Genomic DNA, 23,610 nt, shown 5'->3' with positions numbered 1-23,610 from the left:
AAATCCTATTTTCTCTTTTGTCCATGGACAGACACAGCTTCCTTATACTATTGACTGTAGGGACGTCCCCAAGCAGTGTCAGAAAATTATGGGTGGGAAACAGTAATCAAAAACCAAACTTCACCCCAACACACCAGAGCTCCTTAACGGAGGAGATGTAACCTTAAACTGCAGCCTGCAAAACTTTGCGGTCGAAGCAAGCATCTGAAGATGCACTTACATCAACCTTGTAAAACTTAGTGAAAGTGTGAACGGACGACCAGGTCGCCGCCTTACACACCTGTGAGACAGACGCTTGATGTCGGAAAGGTCAGGAAGCACCAATTGCCCTGATCGAATGCACCGTGACAAGAAAAGGATGTGCCCGCCCTTTCAGGGCGTAAGCCTGAATCACGATCTGTCTGATCCACCGAGAAATGGTGGCCGACGAGACCACCAGGCCTTTCTTTGGACCAGACACTGATACATACAAACAGTGAGTCTGAGCCGTAGCAGACAGGTACACCCGTAGAGCACGTACCACGTCTAAGAAATGCAACGCAGCCTCCTTGTGATGTGATAGCTGAGGACACAAGGATGAAAGTACAATGTCCTCATTCAGATGAAAGGCCGATACTGTCATGATTGCGTTCGCCTACGGCGACTAACTGACGTGCGTTTCGTGACGGGACTATATGAGGAACTAAGGGAATAAGGGGGAACTTCTACTGAGCATGCAAGACTGGCTGCGATACCTTCACAGCCCGCACTACCTGTGTCCTCCACTCAAATCCAGCTAGCTGACCACACACAAAGATACGAATCTTACATACTATCTGGTGCACTCTAAGGGTTGGGAAACAGTCTAGCAATTACTACACACTTCTAGGGTTCCTCCAGCTATCCTGTAAGCTTGAACCCCAGTGTTAATCACTCTCCACACACCAGACACACAATAAACGATAGCCTGCCACAACCCAACAGTTTGTCCCTGAGCGGAGGGCCCCCCCAGTGACAGACCACCCTACACAGAGCAGACCCGGACACCCCCACAGCCCCAGTCAGGACCCAAAAAATACCTCAGGTACACCCCAGTCAGTCACAGCAGACCCATGCATGAGGGAGGATGGAAGGGACAAGGGGGAGAGGAAAGGGAGGACAAGAGACCCCCTAATCAACTACCCCACCCCCCCCTAGGAAAGCCCAGCTGAACCATCCTGCCAAGACAGGAGAAAAAGTACTTACCCGTCCCTGCGAGGACTGCTGGCGTGTTCCTGACAGACCCACTCCGCACTACGGAGTAGCCGTCGGCCAAGGCCCACGGTGACACAGACAGCAGTAGCCCGGCCATAAGTGAGCCCCGAAGCATAAAGCTCACCGCCACCCCTGGAGCAATAGGGTATGTATTGGCCGACCCAGCATGTAGCCTGCTCACGCTCGATGGCTGGACTGGGGGGGTTGAGACACTACAAGGATCTATATTATCCAGCCTGTCACCCAGCTGGCAGTTGATAGAAGATCTCAGGATCAAATAATAAATAAAAACAATTTTAAAAATAAAAAGTTCAGGACCATGGGCCCAAAAAGGGAGCCAGGTCCTTCTCTACTAGGCAGAAAAAAACTGGAGCTGCTCAGTGCAGTAAGAGGGGTTATGACCAGAGGGACCTCCCCCTGGGCGGGGCTGTTTCAGCTTTGCTAAAGATTACATGTTTTAACCATCAACATGTCTGCCTAGTCCTCTCCTAATAGACGGAACATAACCCTACAGTTAAGAGTATAAGGAAGCTGTGTCCGTCCATGGACGAAAGAGAAAGTATTTCTTCCCAAAAAAAGTGCGCTTGTAAGACCGCTGCGCAAATACGGTGTGACAGAAAGTTTTGCTACGACCGCCATTTTATTCTCTAGGGTGCTAGAATAAAAAATATATATGTCATACCAACGTCCACCACAAGAGGACGCCAGATTCCAGAAGGAAGCATAGGACTTCAGAAGGCCGTAGCCTCAATGACCAGCCAGCACGGCCCAACGTGATTTCACAGAGGGGGGGGTGCGCACGGAGACAGGATACCCCAGCTGTGCCGCCCCGTTCTAGTTGCAAATGCGACCTGGCACCCGGGGTTTGTCGAATCCTGAGTTACCTGACCTGAGTGGCTCTATACCATGTAATCCCTGTGAGGAGCAATCAAATGTTTACATTAGAGATGACTCCCCTTCCTCCTACAACAAAGGAAGTTGTAATTTATTAATGCAGTTTTATAGATGCAGGGCTTTGAACAGCTGTGTGAGTCGGTCTGAGTTGACCGATCCTAGGATCCCAGGACATATTACAGCTTCACTCCAGCCGCTGACCCTGGCCAAGTAAAAAAAATAGCTTCACACCAACATCCAACCAACAGGTTTATTGAAAGACTGCCACCAGGACGATGGACCAAGGGGTGATGACGTTTCACGCATACATTGTGCTTCTTCAAACCCAAAGGAAGACTGACCCACAAAAACCTCCATATAGAGGACACTCCCTCCTCACACACGTGTAGAGTGGTGTGATCAGCTCTCCCCATGTCTTGAAAAGCAAAACTAAAAACATTCTGAACAAAACAATAAAAAACTGCCACCATAGAGAAAGTAAATACAGAGGTAAATTTGTATAGAGGGCAACAAAGCAAACGAGTCTCATTGAAGTGATAAAACAAAATTGCAAAGAGACACATGAAATATATGGTGTCCACCGACTGTCAGCACAATACAAAAAGCAATGGGCACGAATATACTGTGTAGGGACATGTGCACTCGGGCACAATATTTTCTGTTTTTTGGGATTATTACATTTTCCTCAATATGCAAAAACTGACTGACCAACTTGGGGGGTGAAAACTTTCCAAAAAGTGGTCATGTACTATCCTGGCAATCGTATGACAATATTTGATGTGTTTTATAACCAGGGTGGATAAAAATCATTGATTAACCACTTTCATACCGGGCCAATTCTGGCACTCCTCTCCTACATAGAGAGAAAATTACCGTATTTATCGGCGTATACCGCGCACTTTTTCCCCCCTTAAAATAAGGGGGAAATCGTGGGTGCACCATATATGCCGATACCCGCGCTGAGTTCGAACTGCGCCACCGACATATACCGAGCACAGTACACCCGGGTACATTCGGCCAGGCTTCGCTCGCGCTCTGTGACGCCTCCTAGAAGCCGAGCGTGCCCCAGTGTACTGCGCTCGGTATATGTCGGCGGCGTTCAAACACAGCGCGGAAAGCGGACAAGGCTGCTGATGGATGCCGGGCAAGACACCGACGAGGGGCATTCAAACTGTAAGTGTTTTTTTTTTTTTAGATTTCCCTTCCAGGTTGGGGGTGCGCGCTATACCCCGATAAATACGGTACTCCGAACCCCCAAACATTGTTTTTTTAGCAGACACCCTAGGGAATAAAATGGCGGTCATTGCAACTTTTTATCTTGCACAATAATTTTTCAAACACCTTTTTTTTTGGGGGGAAAAAAGTGTTTCATGAATAAAAACTAAAAAAAAAAACTAAAAAAAAAAACACACACACACACACACACACAAAACAGTTAAGTTAGCCCAATTTTTTTGTCTAATGTGAAAGATGATGTTACGTCAAGTAAATAGATACCCAACATGTTTTGGAATGGTGCCAAACTTTGGTACTTAAAAATCTCCATAGGCGACACTTCAATTTTTTTTCCAGGTTATCAGTTTAGAGTTACGGGGAAGGTCTAGTACTAGAATTTCTGCTTGCACGCCAACGCACGCGGCGATACCTCACATGTGTGGTTTAATCAGAATTGACATATGTGGGAGGGACTTACGTGTGTGTTCGCTTCTGAGTGCAAGCTACAGGGGGGATATATATATATTTTTAAAAAGTATATATACTTGATCACTTTTATTCCTATTCCAAAGAATGTAAACATCCCTTTTAACCACTTCCCGACCGCCGCATGTACATATACGTCGGCAGAATGGCACGTACAGGCACATTGGCGTACCTGTACGTCCCTGCCTAGACGTGGGTCGGGGGTCCAATCGCGACCCTCCCCCGCTACATGCGGCGGTCGGGTTCCCTCGGGGAGCGATCCGGGACGACGGCGCGGCTATTTGTTTATAGCCGCTACGTCGCGATCGCTCCCCGGAGCTGAAGAACGGGGAGAGCCGTATGTAAACACGGCTTCCCCGTGCTTCACTATGGCGCTGCATCGATCGAGTGATCCCCTTTATAGGGGAGACTCGATCGATGACGTCATTCCTACAGCCACACCCCCCTACAATTGTAAACACACACTAAGTGTACACTAAATCCTACAGCGCCCCCTGTGGTTAACTCCCAAACTGCAACTGTCATTTTCACAATAAAGAATGCAATTTAAATGCATTTTTTGTTGTGAAAATGACAATGGTCCCAAAAATGAGTCAAAATTGTCCGAAGTGTCCGCCATAATGTCGCAGTCACGGAAAAAAAAAAAAACGCTGATCGCCGCCATTAGTAGTAAAAAAAATAATAATAAAAATGCAATAAAACTATCCCCTATTTTGTAAACGCTATAAATTTTGCGCAAACCAATCGATAAATGCTTATTGCGATATTTTTTTACCAAAAATAGGTACAAGAATACGTATCGGCCTAAACTGAAGAAACAAATTTATATATGTTTTTGGGGGATATTTATTATAGCAAAAAGTAAAAAATATTGCATTTTTTTCAAAATTGTCGCTCTATTTTTGTTTATAGCGCAAAAAATAAAAACCGATGAGGTGATCAAATACCACCAAAAGAAAGCTCTATTTGTGGGGAAAAAAGGACGCCAATTTTGTTTGGGAGCCACGTCGCACGACCGCGCAATTGTCTGTTAAAGCAAAGCAGTCCCGAACTGTAAAAACACCTTGGGTCTTTAGGCAGCATATTGGTCCGGTCCTTAAGTGGTTAAAATAGGAATATATTGTGACATGCCCTATTTATGGAGAGATGCGGGGTCAATAAGACCCCCACATCCCTCCTCCAGGCTGGAAAGCATGAGACCGGGGGGGGGGAATAAATAAAAATGCACTGATCTCATGCCGACATCCGGGGCCTAACGTCAACGTTTTTTTTAATTTCCTATTCATACTTACCTATGTGGATGCAACATTAGACCGATACTGCAGCTGTCCCCCACCGTCTCTGTACAGAACCAAGCCACCGAACATCGCCGATGGCTTGGTTTTCACAGAGCCAGAGAGGAGAGCTGCTGACTGTCAGTCAGCAGCTCGCTTCTCCAGAGCTGTGGAGGGGCGGGGAGGAGTCATCTCAGCATCTCTCTGAGACTGCCATCAATCAAGGAAACTGGCAGATCCAGACTTGGGAAGTCGGAATGATGCACTGCCTCGACTGATGGCAGTGACGTCAGCGGAGAGCGGACTTCAGACACCGCTCTCCGCTAAAAATGGGTCACAGGAGTGCAAAACTAACCAATCATAAGAGCTGTTGAACAAGGTGTGTTCTCTTCACAAAGCTTTCTTATTACTGCTGGTATCAATACTGGTGGAGGAAAGGCATAACATATCCTGAATGTCCACCTTTGTGCCATCGCATCCACTCCTAGTGCTCAGTCTTCTCTTTCCAGAGAAAAGAATACTCAGACTTTGTTTCTCCGTGATGCAAATAGGTCCACCCAAGGTGTTCCCCATTTTTGCATGATTTGTTTGAACACCTCTTGGTTTAACTCCCAGTCGCCTTCTTTCACTTGTGTCCTGCTGAGAAAATCCGCTACTGTGTTTAAATCCCCCTTTAGGTGGATTGCTGATAGAGAGAGAGAGTATGTTTTCCTCTCCCCATCTCAGGATTTCCTCTGCTAGTGCCCACAGGGTTCCACTTCTTGTTCCACCCTGCTTGTTTATGTAGGCAATGACCGAGGCGTTGTCGGACCTGATTTGTAAGTGATGTCCTTTTAGCTCTTTCTGGAAGGATTGAAGTGCAAGCCCTACTGCTTTCAATTCCTTCCAGTTGGATGAGCTCATCCTCTCTCCCTTTTCCCACGTCCCTTGAGTTTTCCTGGGAGCCTAGATGCGCCCCCCATCCTACGCCACTTGCGTCCGTGGTAAGGATCTGGGAAATGGGAAGTGTCCACAGCCGACCTTTGGTCACATTTTCGAATGTCCTCCACCACCATAGGGTTCTTTTTACCTTTGTTGGAATTAGAAACTGAGTGTCCAAGGACTCCTGCTTGTGAACCCAAATCTTTAATAGGAACATTTGCAGTGGTCGAAAATGCAAGGCTGCCCATTGTACTGCTGGGATTGCAGATGTTAGTAACCCCAGTGTTGACATCACTTTTCTGATGGTACATGGCAAGTTTACCTGAATTGCCCTGGCTTCCTTTTGTATTTTTTCCATTTTCTCTTTGGGTAGAAAAATCTTTTGCTGAACAGAATCCATCACATATCCCAGGTATGTAATCTGTTGAGTGGGTTGTAGGTTGGATTTTTCCACATTATCCACCCCAGACATTTTAGAAAGGTCTGTGTGATTGAGGTTTTTTCTTAACCTCTCTGGGGATTCTGCAAACAAAAGCAGATCGTCTAAATAGGTGATGATGGATATGCCTTTTACTCGCAAGGGTGCCAGGGCTTCCACCAGGATCTTTGTGAAGATCCTGGGTGAAGAGGAAAGGTCGAAGTGTAAGGCTTGGAACTGTAGGTGTATGGTCTTGTTTTCCGTTTCTATCGCTAGCCTTAGAAACTTTTGACACTGTGTATTGGGATGTGCAGGTATGCGTCCTTCAAGTCTAGGGAGACCAGGAAACAGTTTGGAGGTAGTAAGGCCTTCACTGAATATATCGAGTCCATCCTGAATCTCTTTGTAGGTTATGGACACATTCAGGGGTTTGAGGTTTAGGATTGGTCTGACCTTTCCGAGTTTCTGTACTCCGAATATGTGGGAGTAAAACCCGAGTCCTTTTTCTTCCTTGGGTACCTCCGTAACTACTTCCTGTTTCTTGAGATCCTCTAAGGCTTTCATTAATCCTTCGGCTTTCCCTCTGTTTCTTGGAAGCTTTGTTAAGTAAAATTTGTTTGGTGGTGGTTTGGAGAACTCCAGATGATAACCGTCCTTTATTATTCTTAAGATGAATTGATTGATGTTATCTTTTCCCACTGCGGGAAGAAGGCCCCCAGTCTTCCTCCCACTGCGAGCAACCTGTCATTTTTTGTCATAGATTTGTTCAGAAGGACGAAAAATCGCTCCTCCTTTGCCTTTCCCTTTCTGGGCCCAAGGCCTTTTCTGATTGTCTGCCTTAGGTTTTGTAAAACGGGGACCTTTTGGGACCCAATTTGTATTCTTTTGTCTCCTTTTGGTCTGCTGTGGCTGACTTCAAGGTGCTTTGCGTTTCAGCGAAAATGCTTTCTTTTTATCCGCTGTACGGTCTTGCACTTTTTCCAACCCTGGCCCAAACAGCAAGTCTCCTGTAAACGGGATGCCGCATAATTTGGTTTTAGACGTGCAGTCCCCCTGCCATGTCTTCAACCATAGAGCCCTTCTTGTGGAGTTGGCTAGTGCGGATGATCTAGCTGCCATCCGTACGAGTTCAGCTGAGGCGTCTGCGATATAAGCTATGGCTCTGAGCAGTGTAAAAATGGAGGATAGAATTTGCTCCTTCGCAGTTCCTTCCTCAATGTGAGCCTGGATTTGGTTTAACCAGAACTCCATATTTCTGGCTACTACCGTGACTGCCATTGCTGGTTTTAAACTTCCCAGTGTGGAGTCCCATGACTTTTTTAATAACTAATCCATTTTTTTTATCCATTGCTTCGGATAAGATGCCCATATCCTCAAATGCTAGATCGGTATGCCTTGATACTTGTGAAAAGGCAGCATCTAGCTTTGGTATTTTGTTCCATATTGAGGATGGGCCATCTGAAAATGGAAATCATTTTTTTTTCTCGAATGCTTTAAAAAGACGGTTTTCTTTCTGGTTCCTGCCATTCTTTTTTAATCGCTTCCACCAAGACTTCATGAACTGGAAAATTCCTCTTTTCCTGTTCTCCTAAACCATCATACATCTGGTCACGCAGGGATAGGGATTTTTTTCTCTGTTTGTATACCCAGAGTGGTATAAATGGCTCCCAAGAGGTGATCAACATCCTCCAATGAGAGCTTATAACGGGAGGGCTTCCTGGAATCACCTTCCTGAGCCGCCTCCTCCTCTGATTCTTGGGAACCGGACACTGCGCTGTCAGGTTCCTCTTCTGGCTCCTCTCTAGGAGCTATTGAAGGGCCTGCACTGGTGGAAGGTCTTAATTCCAGTAAAATAACTGCTGCCTGTACAGGAGAAGTAGCTGACTGAAGCTGCGGAATCTGAAACGCTTCAAAAAATGTTTTAAAAGATTCAAAGGTGTTGGACAATTCCTTAACAGAAGATGCCAGATCACTCTGTTCCGCAGTATGCTCCTGTACTAGTTTGTTAATACAGTCGCTACAAATAGCTTTCTTCTAGGACTCTAAGTGTGACTTTGCAAGAAGGAAACTTTTTCTTTGAACTGTGGGCGGTCTTATCTTTGTCAGTTTTCTGAAAGACATAAGGGAAAAGATATACCTCAAAATTAGTACTGTAACCTTCCCCCTGCCCACGGCAGGTGCACAGTGCCTTCATTTGGGCTTGCCTCACTAGGGGCCCTATGAATCACCCTCTGACACTGAGGGATCGATCCGCCTCCCCATTTCCCTGTGGGGAGAGGGGTGGTGGGTTTTTAGGAGAGGGAAGGTCCACCCTAGGTTCCCCTTACCTTAACATGGCTGGAGCTGGTCTCTGCTGGAGCAGTATCTTTGCCTTCTGTCCCCGACATATCCGTGTCACCAGCGCTGCTTCTGCTGTCTCTACAGCGATTGCAGCTCCCTCCAGCCTCTGCCTGGCTCCGTTTTTGAGTTTCGCGGCCGGAACCGGAAGCCGCGAACCCGGAAGTGCACGCCCCCCGTATGCCGGACATGACGTCACCCGCCGTCGGCTCCAAGGGGTCCCAATACCCGGCATGGCATGCGCTCTGGAATCCCCATTCTTGCTGCAGCCACACGCAGATTCGAGCATGGGACGCTGGCTGCACTCCTTACACCGCACTTTGTGTCTAAAAAAAAACAGAGCCCCCCGACCTACACCTGCGCTCAGGGATGTGAGGGCGGCCATCCTACACAGGTTAGTAACCTGGTCTTCTCCCAAGAGCCCCTTCTCTCTTTCTGGACCGTCTGCCTGAGCCTCCCTTGACTCACCTGGCTGATTCCCAACGGTGTCTCCCCTCTGGAGGAAACACAAATAACTGAGGACCAGCAGGGAAGGAGGAAATTTATAGGAGGTTGGTGCCGTGTTTCCTCCAGAGGAAAAGAGCCAAGGTCTCAGATGGCTGTCCTGAAAGACGATTAGGGGAAATTCCCACAAAATCCAAATCCTCCTTGTACAAAGGTATCTCTAGTCCGTCCATCTTGTCGGCCAGGCTCCTGGCATTGGTGAACATGCCACATAGTTTAGACCGGTCGCATACTCTCTCTTATTGGGTGTTCAGAGATTGCAATTAGGACTTGTTACTATACTTACCTTGGGTTTATGTGCTTTAGTCATTCTACCACTAATGCCCCCAATACTACCCTCTGGACAATGTTCCATGCTGACTATCTCTACATTTGAAAACTCTCCCCGTCGCACATTTTTTGGCTGTTTTTTAGCACAATTTAATAAAGAACCCCACACTATCGTACACTGCTGTTTGTCTCTTGGTATGGTGGAGTGGAAAATTGAGGAATAAAAAAAGGGGCCTGTACAGTGGAGTGGAGGAAAGGTAAGGTGTCAAACACATCTGGTGAGTTCTTGGTGGGGATTTCTGGGAGTACTTTGCGTGGAGATGTTCTTCCTCATCTGGAAGAGAGGGTTCCCCATTGGGGCTTTTAGGCAGCAAGAATTTTTTTTGGGAAATAACGTTGTTGTATAAATTATTGTTTATTGCCAAAGATTACGGATATCACAAGGGTACAAAGGTACAAAGAGGGTCACAGGGTGATAATATATAGGTTGAAAACATATGACGTTGCTGGATGCAGTGAGCATGACATGATTGCATAACATGATTGCAACAAAACTTTGACACTCTTACCTACCAACCTACTCCTTTTGGACTCTATGGATGCCCTTGCTCTTCTCTACAAATGTTGGTCACCAACATTTGCCCTAGCCCATGTTACATTCTACATACCTACTACGATACATACATATGGGCCAGCTGTTATTTAACAGCCCCCTGGAATTCATACATTCTTCTAATATTAATTAATCTAATCATGGATCATCATGGGTGTTTTTCTTGTAGGACTGCTCCTCCGCTGCCCCTGGGGGCGTTCATCATGCGGCTCCCTGAAAGCTGTTCTGGTCAGGCCGCCCGCTGTTGGAGGGTGGGGGCAACCTGGGCCCCACCGGTCCACCCCATGGTCTTATACATTGCCCATTGTTTTGCCTTAGTGGTAATTATGAAATTATTATGGCTAATTTTTTATGATGCGTGTTGACCTATGTCCTCTCATTTATTTATTTTTGATCATATGTAATTATTATACTCTCTCTATATATATTTTCTAGAAATCCCAGCCCCCTGAAGAGACCCAACTGGTCGAAACGCATCAGGGCTACAGCACCGCTCATGGGGTTTTCATTATTATATACTATTTATTACATATAGCCTCCTACTGTCAAAGTTTTGTTGCAATCATGTTATGCAATCATGTCATGCTCACTGCATCCAGCAATGTCATATGTTTTCAACCTATATATTGTTATCACCCTGTGACCCTCTTTGTACCTTTGTACCCTTGTGATATCCGTAATCTTTGGCAATAAACAATAATTTATACAACAACGTTATTTCCCCAAAAAATTTCTTGCTGCCTAAAAGCCCCAATGGGGAACCCTCTCTTCCATGCAATTCCGGGGCGAGCAGCCTTTCCATCTCCCCTAATATGCGTCTCCCTCCATTTTTTCCAGTTCTTCCTCATCTAAGCTGTCATCCAGCCTGATGTCTGGACTTTCCAGGCTGCAAGTTGTAGGAAGAGGCTCCCCATCCCAGATGCACGAGCCCTCCCTACAATTTTTCGTTACCTTAAATCTTCTATTGATGGATGTAGGGGGTTCCGATATATTTAAAATTTAATTTTTTTTAATTTATTGTAAAGTCTGTAATATTAGAAACATCTCTGTGTAATCCAGAGCTCTTCTTTGAACACCAAATAACCAGATAAGCTACAGAAGGATTTGTAAGTGGCACCAATAAATATAGCAGTACACTTAAGTGGTAACAATATATACAATGATTGACCAACAGCAGTAGTAGCAATAAAAAGGGGAAAAAAAAGGTTTACCTTTTGTTGGCAATTAACATGATCACCATATTGGAATTTGAATGTTGGCGAGCATCTTCCAGCCAAGTTGTTAGATGGTTAAATGTGTCTCTCCTGAATGCAAAAACAAACATAGCTATAAATAGTATTGCACTCATTTACGGAATTATTTTTTTTGACTCGTGTGCAAATAGTTTTCTTGGCATACAGTACTAGTGATTATAGACCATGGATTATATGCAGGCTAACTTCAGGTGACCGACACGGGAGAAAAAAACTGGCAAGAGCCACTTTGAGCGTATACCTAAAACCCTGTCCACTGCACAAGGCTCCATTTTTTATTTCTTTACCAAGCAAGAAGGAATGATCAAGACAGATGGGAGGGGTCTGTGTCCAGTATTGTAATTGAGGATAATGAATGTACTGGAAATAAAAGCTCATCTTAAAACGTACATCACAGGACTCCTATTTATAGACCATAGGACACACTCAAGCAACAGGTGTGGGCGGGCAAAAAAAGAAAGAAAGAAAGAAAGAAAGATATAACAGTTTGAAGCACCTTGTGGGGCAGAAAACATCCATCTGGTAGAACCTGGGAGACCATGTGAGCAGAAAACCAAATTGGTGGCCTTGCAAATCTTGGAAGCAGGAGCTTGAGGCTGAAAAGTCCAAGTGACATCAGCAGCCCTGGAGGAACAGGCTCCGATAGGAAAAAGGAGGCACTTCATCCCTAAGGTGTAAGTCCTGGAGATAGGTTGCCTGGTACACCTGCCAATGATGGAGTGGTAAACCTGATTGCCCTCAACCAGGACCAAAATAGACTGTCTTGTAAACTGAGGCCTTGGATTCCAGATGGATGCTGACAGCCATGATCATATACAGGCATATTCTTTATGTTTTGGGGCAGGACAAGGGGAAGGAAGCACAATGCCCTCATTGGAGTGAAAAGAAGGGGTCCCCTTAAGGAAGAAAGGTGGTTGTGGTCATAAAACCACCTTGTCCAAAACAAGAAAGGGCTCTTTACAAGGAAGAGCTGACAACTCAGAAACATGCCTAATAAAAGTAATGGTGACCATGAAGACAACTTTACATGTTAGGTCCTCCCGGAAAAACAGAAAGTACCAGGTTAAGATCCCAAAGAGACGACACAAATTGGGACAAATTGGGGAATTTATATGAGCAACTTTCTGAAGAAAAGTCTTAAAAACGATTGTAAAGTCTTTTTTCCCCCCCTAAAAAAACATGTTATACTTCTCTGCTCTGTGCAGTGTATTTGAACAGAGCAGCCTGGAGCCTGGATCCTCCTCTTCTTGGGTCCCTCTACTGTGCACCTGGCCCTTCCCTCCTGTTGGGTGCCCCCATAGAAGCTTGCTATGGGGGCACCCAAGCTGAAGCAGAAGGCGTTTATCTTAATGCATGAAGATTAAAAAAATAAAAAATAAACTTTACAACCCATTTAATTAGAAACTGCAAAGCAAAAAGCTTCTGAAATTAAAACGGATCAAGCAGAAACCTGTGCCTTAGGGATACTCATGGTGAGACGCTAGTCAATGCCAAACTGAAGAAAAGCCAAAATACAAGCATGAGATGATTCCTTGGGACTCAGCTTGCTATCCTCACACCAGGGAAAATTAAGCCTTCCAAGTTCTATGGTAAAACTTGAAGAAGTTAAATCTTCTTGCTCTGAGGAAGCGGGAAAAAGAAAAAAAAAAAAATCTGAAATACTCCAATCCTTTAAGACTTGGGTTTCCAACAGCCATGTCCTTAAAGTGGCTGTAAACCCTTTACAACCACTTTTTTCTACAGGTAAGCCTATGATAAGACTTACCTGTAGCTAACCCGGATATCTACTAAACCAAAATCATTGACACATGCACACAAAAAGCAATGGTATGTCCGTGCCGTTTCTTCAGCTAGTATGCCGGCAGCGCATGCGCGTGAGTGAGTTGATCACGGCTCCAGCCAATCACAGCAACGGAGTCCGAAATACCCGGAATCAACTCCGGGAGCGATCGCCGGCCGGGGCGGTGTACGAGGACCACTACAGGGGCTTTGATCTAAGGCAAGCAATTCAGAAAGCTCTAGTATGCATACTAGCACAATATGTCTGTTTTGCAGGTTTTTTTGTGGGTTTACAACCACTTTAAAGACAGTGACTGGGAAGCAGGATGGATAGAGGGCATTGGACCAGTAAGTCTGGTTTGGAAGAGGCCAAGGTTTGTCCCTGAGAAGTCAGTATGTCTGTGTACCACATTCCTCTGGACCAATATGGTACGATGAGAGCCACCATAACAGCTTCCTCTATCTTTTGTAGCAGTTGAGTGAGGATCTGCAATAGAGGAAAGGAATAAAGCGGCTTCAATTCAGTCCAAGAACTCACCAAAACACCTACTGTGAAGGCTATAGAATCCCTGGTTTTGGCTATAAATTTGTTCAAAATCTTTGGGTGCAGAGACCACTCACACAGGTTACTAAAGGGATGTGAATGGCCAAGGAACTGAAATGTGCGTTTCCAACCAGGAGTGTCTCAGACACGTTTCTTTCAGAGCAACTGGACTTCCAGTGCTATGAGTAAGCACCAGTAGTTACGGTGTGAAAGAGGTCAGTTGTTGATTGCATCTTTTGCTGTATGGTTTTTAGAAATTGTTGTTGGAGTGTGGCCATCCGGATTGAATTCTTCTCTGTATGACTTCCAGTGCTCCCCTTGATGATTTATATAGGCCACTGGTGTGGTTTTGTCCGACTTCTACTCTAGACTAGGTGAACTTGTAGACTTTAGGTCCCCTGGGCAGTTAGGGAACTGTTAACTTGGCATCCATCGTCACATCCTTTCATGTCGGGGAGAGCTTTGGCTAAACAAAAGCATTGGGAAATCCAAGGATTGGATTTCTTTGCTCCACACAAAATGTGTGAATAACAAGGTCTGGGGTGAAACTGGGCAAAGGGAACTGCCTTGAAGGATATCATTAAGCCCAGAATTCTTATGCAAAAGCAAACTAAGAGGGTGTAGTTCTGATCAGAGGATCCGCATTTGGGACCTTAGGGTAGAGATTGTCTACTGAGGGAGGAAAATTCTGGTATGGGCTTTATTCAAGATGAGACCTAAATTATTCAGAAGGTGCGATTTGGACAGCAGACTTTGGGAGGATGATAATCCAGTCAAATATTTAAAAAGACTGAATCATTGTTTGGACATGACACGCAAGGTAGTTGAAGCATCCTCCAGACAGGAGGTCATCGCCCAAGTAACCTGTCACATCAAGGTTTTACAGGACAGCCAGAAGAAGGCCAAGGACTTTTGTGAACACCCGGCGTGCAAGGGACAGCCAGAGGTCTCCCACAGCAAAAGGCAGAAATACAACCATTTTTTTGTGCCTGAAGTTTGATCACATCTACTTTTTTTGGTCTGAAGCTGCCAGATTGGAGGACAAAAAGTGAGGAGGCAAAGCGAATCTGTGTCATACCTATGGAATAATATACTGGACCTAGAGTTCAATGGAAAAACAGGGATTTTGCCCAATTGAATTTCAAGCCAAGAGCATCCCAAAATCCTCACGCAACGTTATAAGGCGAGACAAAATGTCGCCTTCCAAGAATATAAGGGAATCATCTGCATAAAAGAGATATATGTTCCGCCAAGAATTTTAACAATATTTTGATCTGTATTAAATTGGTGAGATAGGGTAGTAAGAATCACATTTCGAAAGATGAAAAATGAATCCGCGCAACGGAAATTGTTTAAAAAATATATGCTGCAAGAAAGGATAATGTATATGTATTCTGCAAGAAGAAACTCTAGTACATATGTCAATGTGTACTATGAAAAAAAAAAAAGGGAATTACTGAGGTGGCTGCCCCTACAAGTGTATTCCACCGAAGTGGAATATGAAATGAAAGGAAGAAATTAGTAGCTGCTGGCGCCTGCCTATGTGAAAATAAAAATGTGCGATTCTATGACATAAATGATTATATAAATGACATGAATAATAATTAATAAGTGATGAACCCACACTCCTATAAGTGCACGTGTGGTACTTGCAAACATCACAAATGCATTAATAAAAAAAAAAAAAAAAAAAAAAAAAAAAAAGAAGGAAAAATCATAATTTAAATATAAAATAATGAAAAATAGTTAGTCCATATATATTTGAAGTTCTGAATTTTGCTTTGAATACTTTGTGCTGCAATCAAAAAGTGCTGTATAGTTCATGCAAAGTGCTACGTGCCACTCTTAGTAACTATTGCTGTGTTCCACTCTGTGCCCCCTTCATCCGTGCTCTGATGTAGCCCGCACTCACCAGATCATGTCCCCCTCCTGGGGTAGAAAGCATCCACAGTGTATGCCCTGTGCTGCACTCTGGCAAATCTTTGTCCCCTCTTTGAAAGCAAAATTCAGCACTTAAAATATACATGGACTAACAATTTTTCATTATTTTATATTTAAATTATGATTGTACTTATTTTATTAATGGATTTGTGATTTTTGCAAGTACCACACGTGCACTTACAGGAGTGTGGGTTCATCACTTATTTATTATTCATGGCATTTATATAATCATTTATGTCATAGAATCGCACATTTTTATTTTCACATAGGCAGGCGCCAGCACCTACAAAATGTTTTCCTTTCAAGAATCACATTTCGTTGGTTTCTGGTTTCAATATGAGGTCTATCAGGGCTTCTCTCATTTCAGTGGGAAGTATACCACTGTCAAAGGCCTCCCTCAAAAGGTGGCATATTAGTTGGCTTAAAAAACCCAACTAAGCCAGGCAATTTGGGGAGAGGGTGGAGATCGCAGTACATATTCTCCTTCACTGTCAGGGGACCTCCAGTGCTTGTTGGTCACCAAGCTTCAGCTGTGGGAAAAGATTGGCAACATAACAATGGGAATCACAGCACACCGAGCAAAAAGCCTGATATAAGAGGTGGCCTCAGCCCCTGTTAATACTGATTGCAATGCCCTCCGACATCTTTCCCCCCCACCAACGGGGCTTAGTCAGAGGACTTGAGTAAGTAAAATCGGAACTGGCAAAGACCATATTTAAGCGAGAAAGGGTACCATAAGTAAGCTCAATCCCCAGGGTGTCTTCAATGCCATAATTCAAGTAGATCAAAACTGAAATCAGTAGGCCAGGGTTGGATCATGCTATCCCCTCCCCAAGCGATCAAGCTGAGGGACCATTAAAGCATTATGTAATGAGCATTGGTCCATTGGCCATTGTCAGGGCCAGAACAGTCATTTCAGTGATGAGCTAACTTTTTTAATGCATGTTGTGAAGCATTTGCACTGAAATACAGCATTGTAAAATTTTTACCCCGCACACATCAACACAGCACATTGGTGTTAATGAGCATATTAGAAACAGATTTCCGCTGGCCTTGCCTAGGGCCTGTGTTAGGCAATGCAGCTCAACAGATCTAGTGTAAATGGGCCTAAAACATTATTTAGCTGAACTACTACCAAGTAGCTCTGAATACCATAAAATGTCTGCAGTCCAAATCTTTCATCAAAATAACAAAGGACAGCAGCTGTAGAGTTAGAGAATTTGCAAGGTGACTGCTACCTGGCATAGTCAAGCCTGCCACAAAGCAATGACGTTACCAGCCAGCTTTTAGAGACAGTATTTATTCTGGAGTAATGCACATTTCTACAGAATTGAGGTAATAACCATATTGTCGGAAATTTCAATTAGAAGTTCAAAGTTGACAAGGCAGAAACATTACTATTTCTAAGGCGCTCTCAGAGAAATAGACCAAATAACTCACCTTGTAATATCATAGACTAATAATGCACCAGCTGCTCCTCTGTAATATGAACGTGTGATTGAACGAAATGATTCCTGACCTGCCTAAAGGAAAAAAAAAACAAAAAAAAACACACAGGTTAAAAATATGCATGCCAGTATAGATTGCCATACTTTAGATTTTTTTTTTTTAATGTACAATTGTAATTTCATTGTAAAATACATTTCCTGAAGCCAAGCCCTGTTTCCAGATGTAGGACTGCTTTTTAAGCTCAAAATGGACCAGGTCTCAGCACTATAGTGATGACCAGGACTAGCTTGGACATGGAAATAAGACTTCTGGCTTATCGGTGGAAGCAAGGGACAGCTACAAATGCAGGTGAAACTCAAAAAATATGACTATCATGCAAAAGTTCATTTTATTTCAATAATGCAACTTAAAAGTTGAAATATATGAGATAGTTAAGCCGCGATTTGTCATAATTGTGATGATTATGGCTTACAGCTCATGAAAACCCCAAATCCACAATCTCAGAAAATTAGAATATTACATGCAAGCAATAAAACAAGGATTGTACATAGAATAATATCGGACCTCTGAAAAGTATAAGCATGCATATGTACTCAGTACTTGGTTTGGGCCCCTTTTGCGGCAATTACGGCCTCATTACTGCCACAGCGTGGCATGGAAGCCATCAGCCTGTGGCACTGCTGAGGTGTTATGACCAGGATGCTTCAATAGTGGCCTTCAGCTCCTCTGCATTGTTCAGTCTCGTGTATCATCTTTCTCTTGGCAATGCCCCATAGATTATCTATGGGGTTCAGGTCAGGCGAGTTTGCTAGCCAATCAAGCACAGTAATCCCACAGTCATTGAACCAGGTTTTGGTGCTTTTGGCAGTGTAGGCAGGTACCAAGTCCTGCTGGAAAATGAAGTCAGCATCCCCATATAGCTCGTCTGCGGAAGGAAGCATGAAGTGCTCCAAAATCTCCTGGTAGACGGCTGTGTTGACCCTGGACATAATGAAGCACAGTGGACCAACACCAGCAGATGACATGGCTCCCCAAATCATCACAGGTTGTGGAAACTTCACACTGGACTTCAAGCATATTGCAGAGTGTGCCTCTCCATCTTCCTCCATACTCTGGCTCCTTGGTTTCCAAATGAGATGCACAATTTGCTCTCATCAGAAAAGAGGACTTTGGACCACTGAGCAACAGACCAGGTTTTTCTTTAGCCCAGGTAAGATACTTCTGACGTTGTTTGTTGTTCAGGAGTGGCTTGACAAGAGGAATACAACATTTGAAGCCCATGTCCAGGATCAGTCTGTGTGTGGCGACTCTTTATGCACTCCAGCCTCAGCCCACTCCTTGTGAAAGTCCAACACTTTTGAATGGCCTTTTCCTGACAATCCTCTCCAGGCTGCGGTCATCCCTGCTGCTTGTGCACATTTTTCTTCCACGCTTTTCCCTTCCACATAACTTTCTATTAATGTGCTTTGATACAACACTTTGGGAACATTCAACTTCTTTCGCAATTACCTTTTGAGGCTTTCCCTCCTTATGCAGGGTGTCAAATGATGGTTTTCTGCACAACTGTCAGGTCAGCAGTCTTTCCCATGATTGTGATTCCTACTGAACCAGGCCGATAGACCATTTAAAGGCTCAGGAACCCTTTGCAGGTGTTATGGCTTAATTAGCTGATTAGAGTGGGACACGTTGAGCCGAGAATATTGCACCTTTTCACGATATTCAAATTCTCTGAGATTGTGGATTAATCATTAATCACAATTATGACAAATCACAGCTTGAACTATCTTGCTTTGCACACTCTTGGCTGTCATTTAACCACTTCACCTCCAACACCTGTACAAACATTGAACTCTTTGGCCTGAATGGTAAGCGTCATGAAACCGGCAACGCTCATCACCTGGCCAATACCATCCCTACAGTGAAGCATGGTTGTGGCATGCTGTGGGGATGTTTTTTCAGCAGCAAGAACTAGGAGACTAGTCAGGATCGAGGGAAAGATTAATGCAGCAATGTACAGAGACATCCTTGATGAAAATCTGCTCCAGAGCATTCTGGACCTCAGACTCGGGTGAAGGCTCATCTGCCAACAGAACTACAACCCGAAGCACACAGTCAAGATAACAAAGGAGTTGCTATGTGACATCTCTGTGAATGTTTTTGAGTGGCCCAGCCAGAACCCAGACTCGAACCCGATTGAACATCTCTGGAGAAATCTGAAAATGGCTTTGCACCGACGCTCCCCATCCAACTTGATGGAGCTTGAGAGTTCCTGCTAAGAAGAATGGAAGAAACTGCTCAAAAATAGGTGTGCTATACTCAAAAAGACTCAAGGCTGTAATTGGTGCCAAAAAGGTGCTTCAACAAAGCATTGAGCAAAGGCTGTGAATACTTGGGTACATGTGATTTTTTTTTTTGCAAAGATTTCAAACTTTTCCCCACATAGTCATTATGGGGTATTGTTTGTAGAATTTTGAGGAAAATGGTGAATTTAATCCATTGTGGAATAAGGCTGTAACATAACGATGTTGAAAAAAAGAAGCACTGAATACTTTCCGGATGCACTGTATTACCTTGCAAAGGAAGAAAGTAGGCACACCAACACATGCATGTCCTTCACTGTTTAAGGTGGGGAATATCAGGGGAAGGAAACTTAAAAGTGGGGTTCCGGACACCAATTTTTTCTTCTTTTTACAGGCATCCCTGTGTATATGCTAGTGGATAGTAATTGTATTTAAAAAAAAATTACTTACGATTTATTTGATCCTCTTCTGCCCGTTGCCATGATGAGTGTGGGCATATGAAGACCACTCGCAACCTCTTTCTGGATAACATATCGAGAGGTGCATGCTGGGTTACCAGCATGCACCCCTCAATCTTGAGCATGCGCAATTCTCGGCGACCATAGTGCCGATTGTTTATCGAGTTGCCATAACAGGCTGCGACGGAGGAAGGTCCCCCCCCATCGTTATGGCAACCTAGATAGATAGATCCGCATTAAATCAGATTAGGAGCCATCACCTAGCAACAGGGCACTTTGGTTAAGTAAAAAAGTTTTCACTCCAAACGTTTGTCATTATTGATAAAGGACTGGGAAAATGTATTAAAAAAAAAAAAAAAAAAAAAAATTCAGGGTGAAAGTATATATTGCAGCTTATCAAGCATTAGGCATAATGTCTGCATTTCCTTTTTCTAGGCTTTTTCCTGTTTTCACCTGGTGATCTTACCAGTAACACCTCCTGTATTAGATTTCCTACACTCCGGATGAAGAAGCAACAGAAACACCCTTGGACTTTAGCATTGCAAGTCTGGGGAGAGAATTGTGGTAGATGCCCTAGCAGATTTAGATATACTAACAATTTGATACAAAACCCAAGCCAGCACTAAGCAGTTACAGCAACAGTTTTGTTCCTTTTGTGAATTTTTTTTAACAAAATAAAAAAGCTGACCACTGTAATCACCCCTGACAATGGTAAATGGTTTGTCTCAACACTAGCTGCTACATCTGCAGGGCAGCTTGTTCTGCCAAACAGACTTACCAGCCAAGGTGCAAATAAAGAAAAGAAAGCCCAAGAAGAAGAATGCCATTACAGCCATCACATCTAGAAATAGGTAAGCTGCATTAGAATACATGCTTGCTTTTGGGTTTAATCCCGCTTTAAGTGAACATTCTCCATGCCATTTTATTTAGAATGAAAGTTTTTACAAAAAACACACATTTTTTTTTTTTAGAACACACACGGCAACCTTGGGCCTGCTTTACTGACAATTTGTGGAGCACACCATCTAAAATGTTGAAGTATTGTCAATTGAGTGTCAGTAATGATTGTAGTAATTCATGGACATTTGGGTTATACTGCAGCCTTCAGGAGGTTTGGATATTGGCAATTCAGCCCCCTTCACACTGGGGGCGTCTGAGGTAAAGCGCTGCTATTTGTAGCGGCGCTTTATCGTAATTTTTGCGAAGCCATTTGTCCGCAAGCGGAGCACTTTTAAACCCCACTAGCCGCTGAAAAAGGGTTAAAACCGCCTGCAAAGTGCTGCCCATTGATTTCAATGGGCAAGGGAGGTGTATTCACCGTTCCTACAGTGCCTCAAATATGCTGCTAGCAGGACTTTCTTCAGTGTCCTGCCAGCGCACCGCTCCACTGTGAATGCCTTAGGGCTTTCACACTGGAGTGACTTGAGCGGCTCTTTCAGGGCGCTTTGCAAGTGGTATAGCACCTGCAAAGCGCCTCAGTGTGAAAGGGGTCTTCCAGATAGTTTCTCTCTTCAAAGATCTTGCAAGTACAGAAAAATGCATGCCGCCTTGGCAGAAACATGTGGATTAACACCATACAGCATGTTTGTGAGGTGTCAGCCCTGACCAGCAGTCTTTGTCCAAACTACTCAAACCCATCCCCTCTCCTAGTCTCCATGGCACAGAGACTAATTGTACTGTGGTCCAAGGTGAGAACTGGAAGGACTCCTTGAGAAAACACAGACATCTGTATATGAACTGTACACGACAGCTCTGAACTGCTGACAAGATCAACATGTATTTGCACCTATTGAACAGCTATAAACAAAGTTTTCTCAACCATATATTTAACAGACCAAAAAGGGAGCAAATAGGAGAATGTCAGTTATGGTTTATACACTTTAAGCATAGGCGGAGGAAAAAAAACAGCAGGACCAGATCTGTTTAAAATTTGTCGACAAACATTAAAATTTAATGTGGCTCAGTCACAGATCATTCATGTATTTTTTACTTCATAGACAAATGTGAAGCACTAAAATTTGGTGTTATGTTTCAGTGACATCCCACAACAGCCTGACTTTTTCATTCATGGTGCTAAAGGTGCAATATATCAAAATATAACATTTTGTATACAGTTTTAGAACAGTGCAACCAATCTAATCTTAGAAACTGGTATCTCGATATAGAGTGCTGTGTTTTTTTCTTCTAGGAAGAAGCAACCCTCTAAAAACCTTCCTTGGCAATCCCTGACATCCCAATTTACTGAATGGCTTCACAATACATGAATCATTATTAGAACACAGAAAGGACTCCTAGCAACTGAGCACAGAAGACAGATCTGAAAGGAAGCAAATAACCCAGAGCTGCACATTTGAATTCAATAACCTGCTCCCTGAGGCAGCTGTTGACACTAGAATAAATAAAGCCCATTGTAAATAAATGATGAATGACATCTTTACGCCCACCATCTGCTGGTGTAAAGGTTGTTGGAAGGCCAAGGATGCAGATTTTATCCGTTATATCGGAAGCAGCAGCCAGCCTTTCAGCAGTCCCCGAACCCAATGTTGTCAGTGCTTCCCATTTAATCTCTTTAGGCTAAAAACAGAATGCCAGAATTCAGAGACAGCCCAAATTGTTCCGCTGGTTACTAGTGCACGTCACCTAAATGGGTTTATTGACTGACTCTTCAGTAAAAGAAAAAATCTTTCAGAAAAGATAAATGAACATACTGCTATGGGATGCTTCTTCCAGATGTTCTTAGAGGCGACCATCCTAATCATGGCAGAAGCACTCACACACTAGGAGAGGTGGTCCTTTGAAGCAACTCGATTATAAGAAAGATTAAGCGACACAATTGGTGGAAGCTACCAGGTTAGTGCCATTTTCTTCTTCAGAAGATTTCCTTTGCTAAAAGTAAGATGGGGAAGATCTTAGGGATCGACTGATATCGTTTTTTCGGTCCTGATACAATTACCGATGTTTTAGCCACCTCTCCTGACGATATTTTGTACATTAAAAAAAAAAACATGTACACTTGCTGTAACAATTTACACTTGCTGTCACAAGGAATGTAAACATCCCTTGTGAACGTAATAGGCATTGACAGGTACACTTCAAGGAGAGATTGGGGGTCTACAAGACCCCCAAATCCCTTCTCTGCACTTCAAAGTATTCAAAACATCAAGATCTGCGTTTTTGAATACTTTATTTTTTAAAACTGGTACCTTTAAGATGCCAGTAATCCGGAAGTGATGTCATGACATTGCTTCCGGATTACCAGATCTGAGACCCGAACAAAGCATCCAGCTGGTTGCTCGGGCCTCCCGGTGGGAAGGGTGAGCACAAGCGAGAGGCGGGAAAGGGGAGGCATCAGTTGTTATTACAACAAAGCCGACCGTCCACTCTAAAGAATGGTACCGGGGTGGTGCATGCATCACCTCTGAAAAAACCCTTAAAGCGATACCGTTCAGTTTTTTGACCGTTACTTCTAAAAAAGTGAATATCGGCCGCACCGATAATCGGTCGGTCCCTAGAAGATTTATCTATTTATTTCAGGTACTTATATAGCACAGTCAATTTATGCAGGGCTTTACATATATATTGTACGTTCACATCAGTCCTAGCTCTCTAGGAGAGATCCCCATCTCACATTCATACACACAGTACCCATACTAGGGCCAATTTAGACAGGAGCCAGTTAAACCTATCAGTTTGCTTTGGAGTGTGGGAGGAATCTGAAGTA

General features: G+C 43.9%; 1 protein-coding gene across 1 annotated transcript in view; it reads right to left on the bottom strand.

Annotated features, from left to right (window-relative positions):
* RAB2A (RAB2A, member RAS oncogene family) overlaps window positions 1-23,610 on the bottom strand; it is a 124,996-nt gene that overhangs the window by 46,311 nt on the left and 55,075 nt on the right. Inside the window, exons 4-5 of the mRNA XM_040354255.1 lie at window positions 17,123-17,205; window positions 11,377-11,469 (exon numbers count right to left, since the gene is read on the bottom strand). Of these exons, the coding sequence (XP_040210189.1) occupies window positions 11,377-11,469; window positions 17,123-17,205 (176 nt within the window). The remainder of the gene's footprint in view (window positions 1-11,376; window positions 11,470-17,122; window positions 17,206-23,610) is intronic.

This window comes from Rana temporaria, chromosome 5, assembly GCF_905171775.1.
Source record: "Rana temporaria chromosome 5, aRanTem1.1, whole genome shotgun sequence".
Taxonomy (NCBI): Eukaryota; Metazoa; Chordata; class Amphibia; order Anura; family Ranidae; genus Rana; species Rana temporaria.
This window is presented reverse-complemented; position numbering and strand designations above follow the sequence as displayed.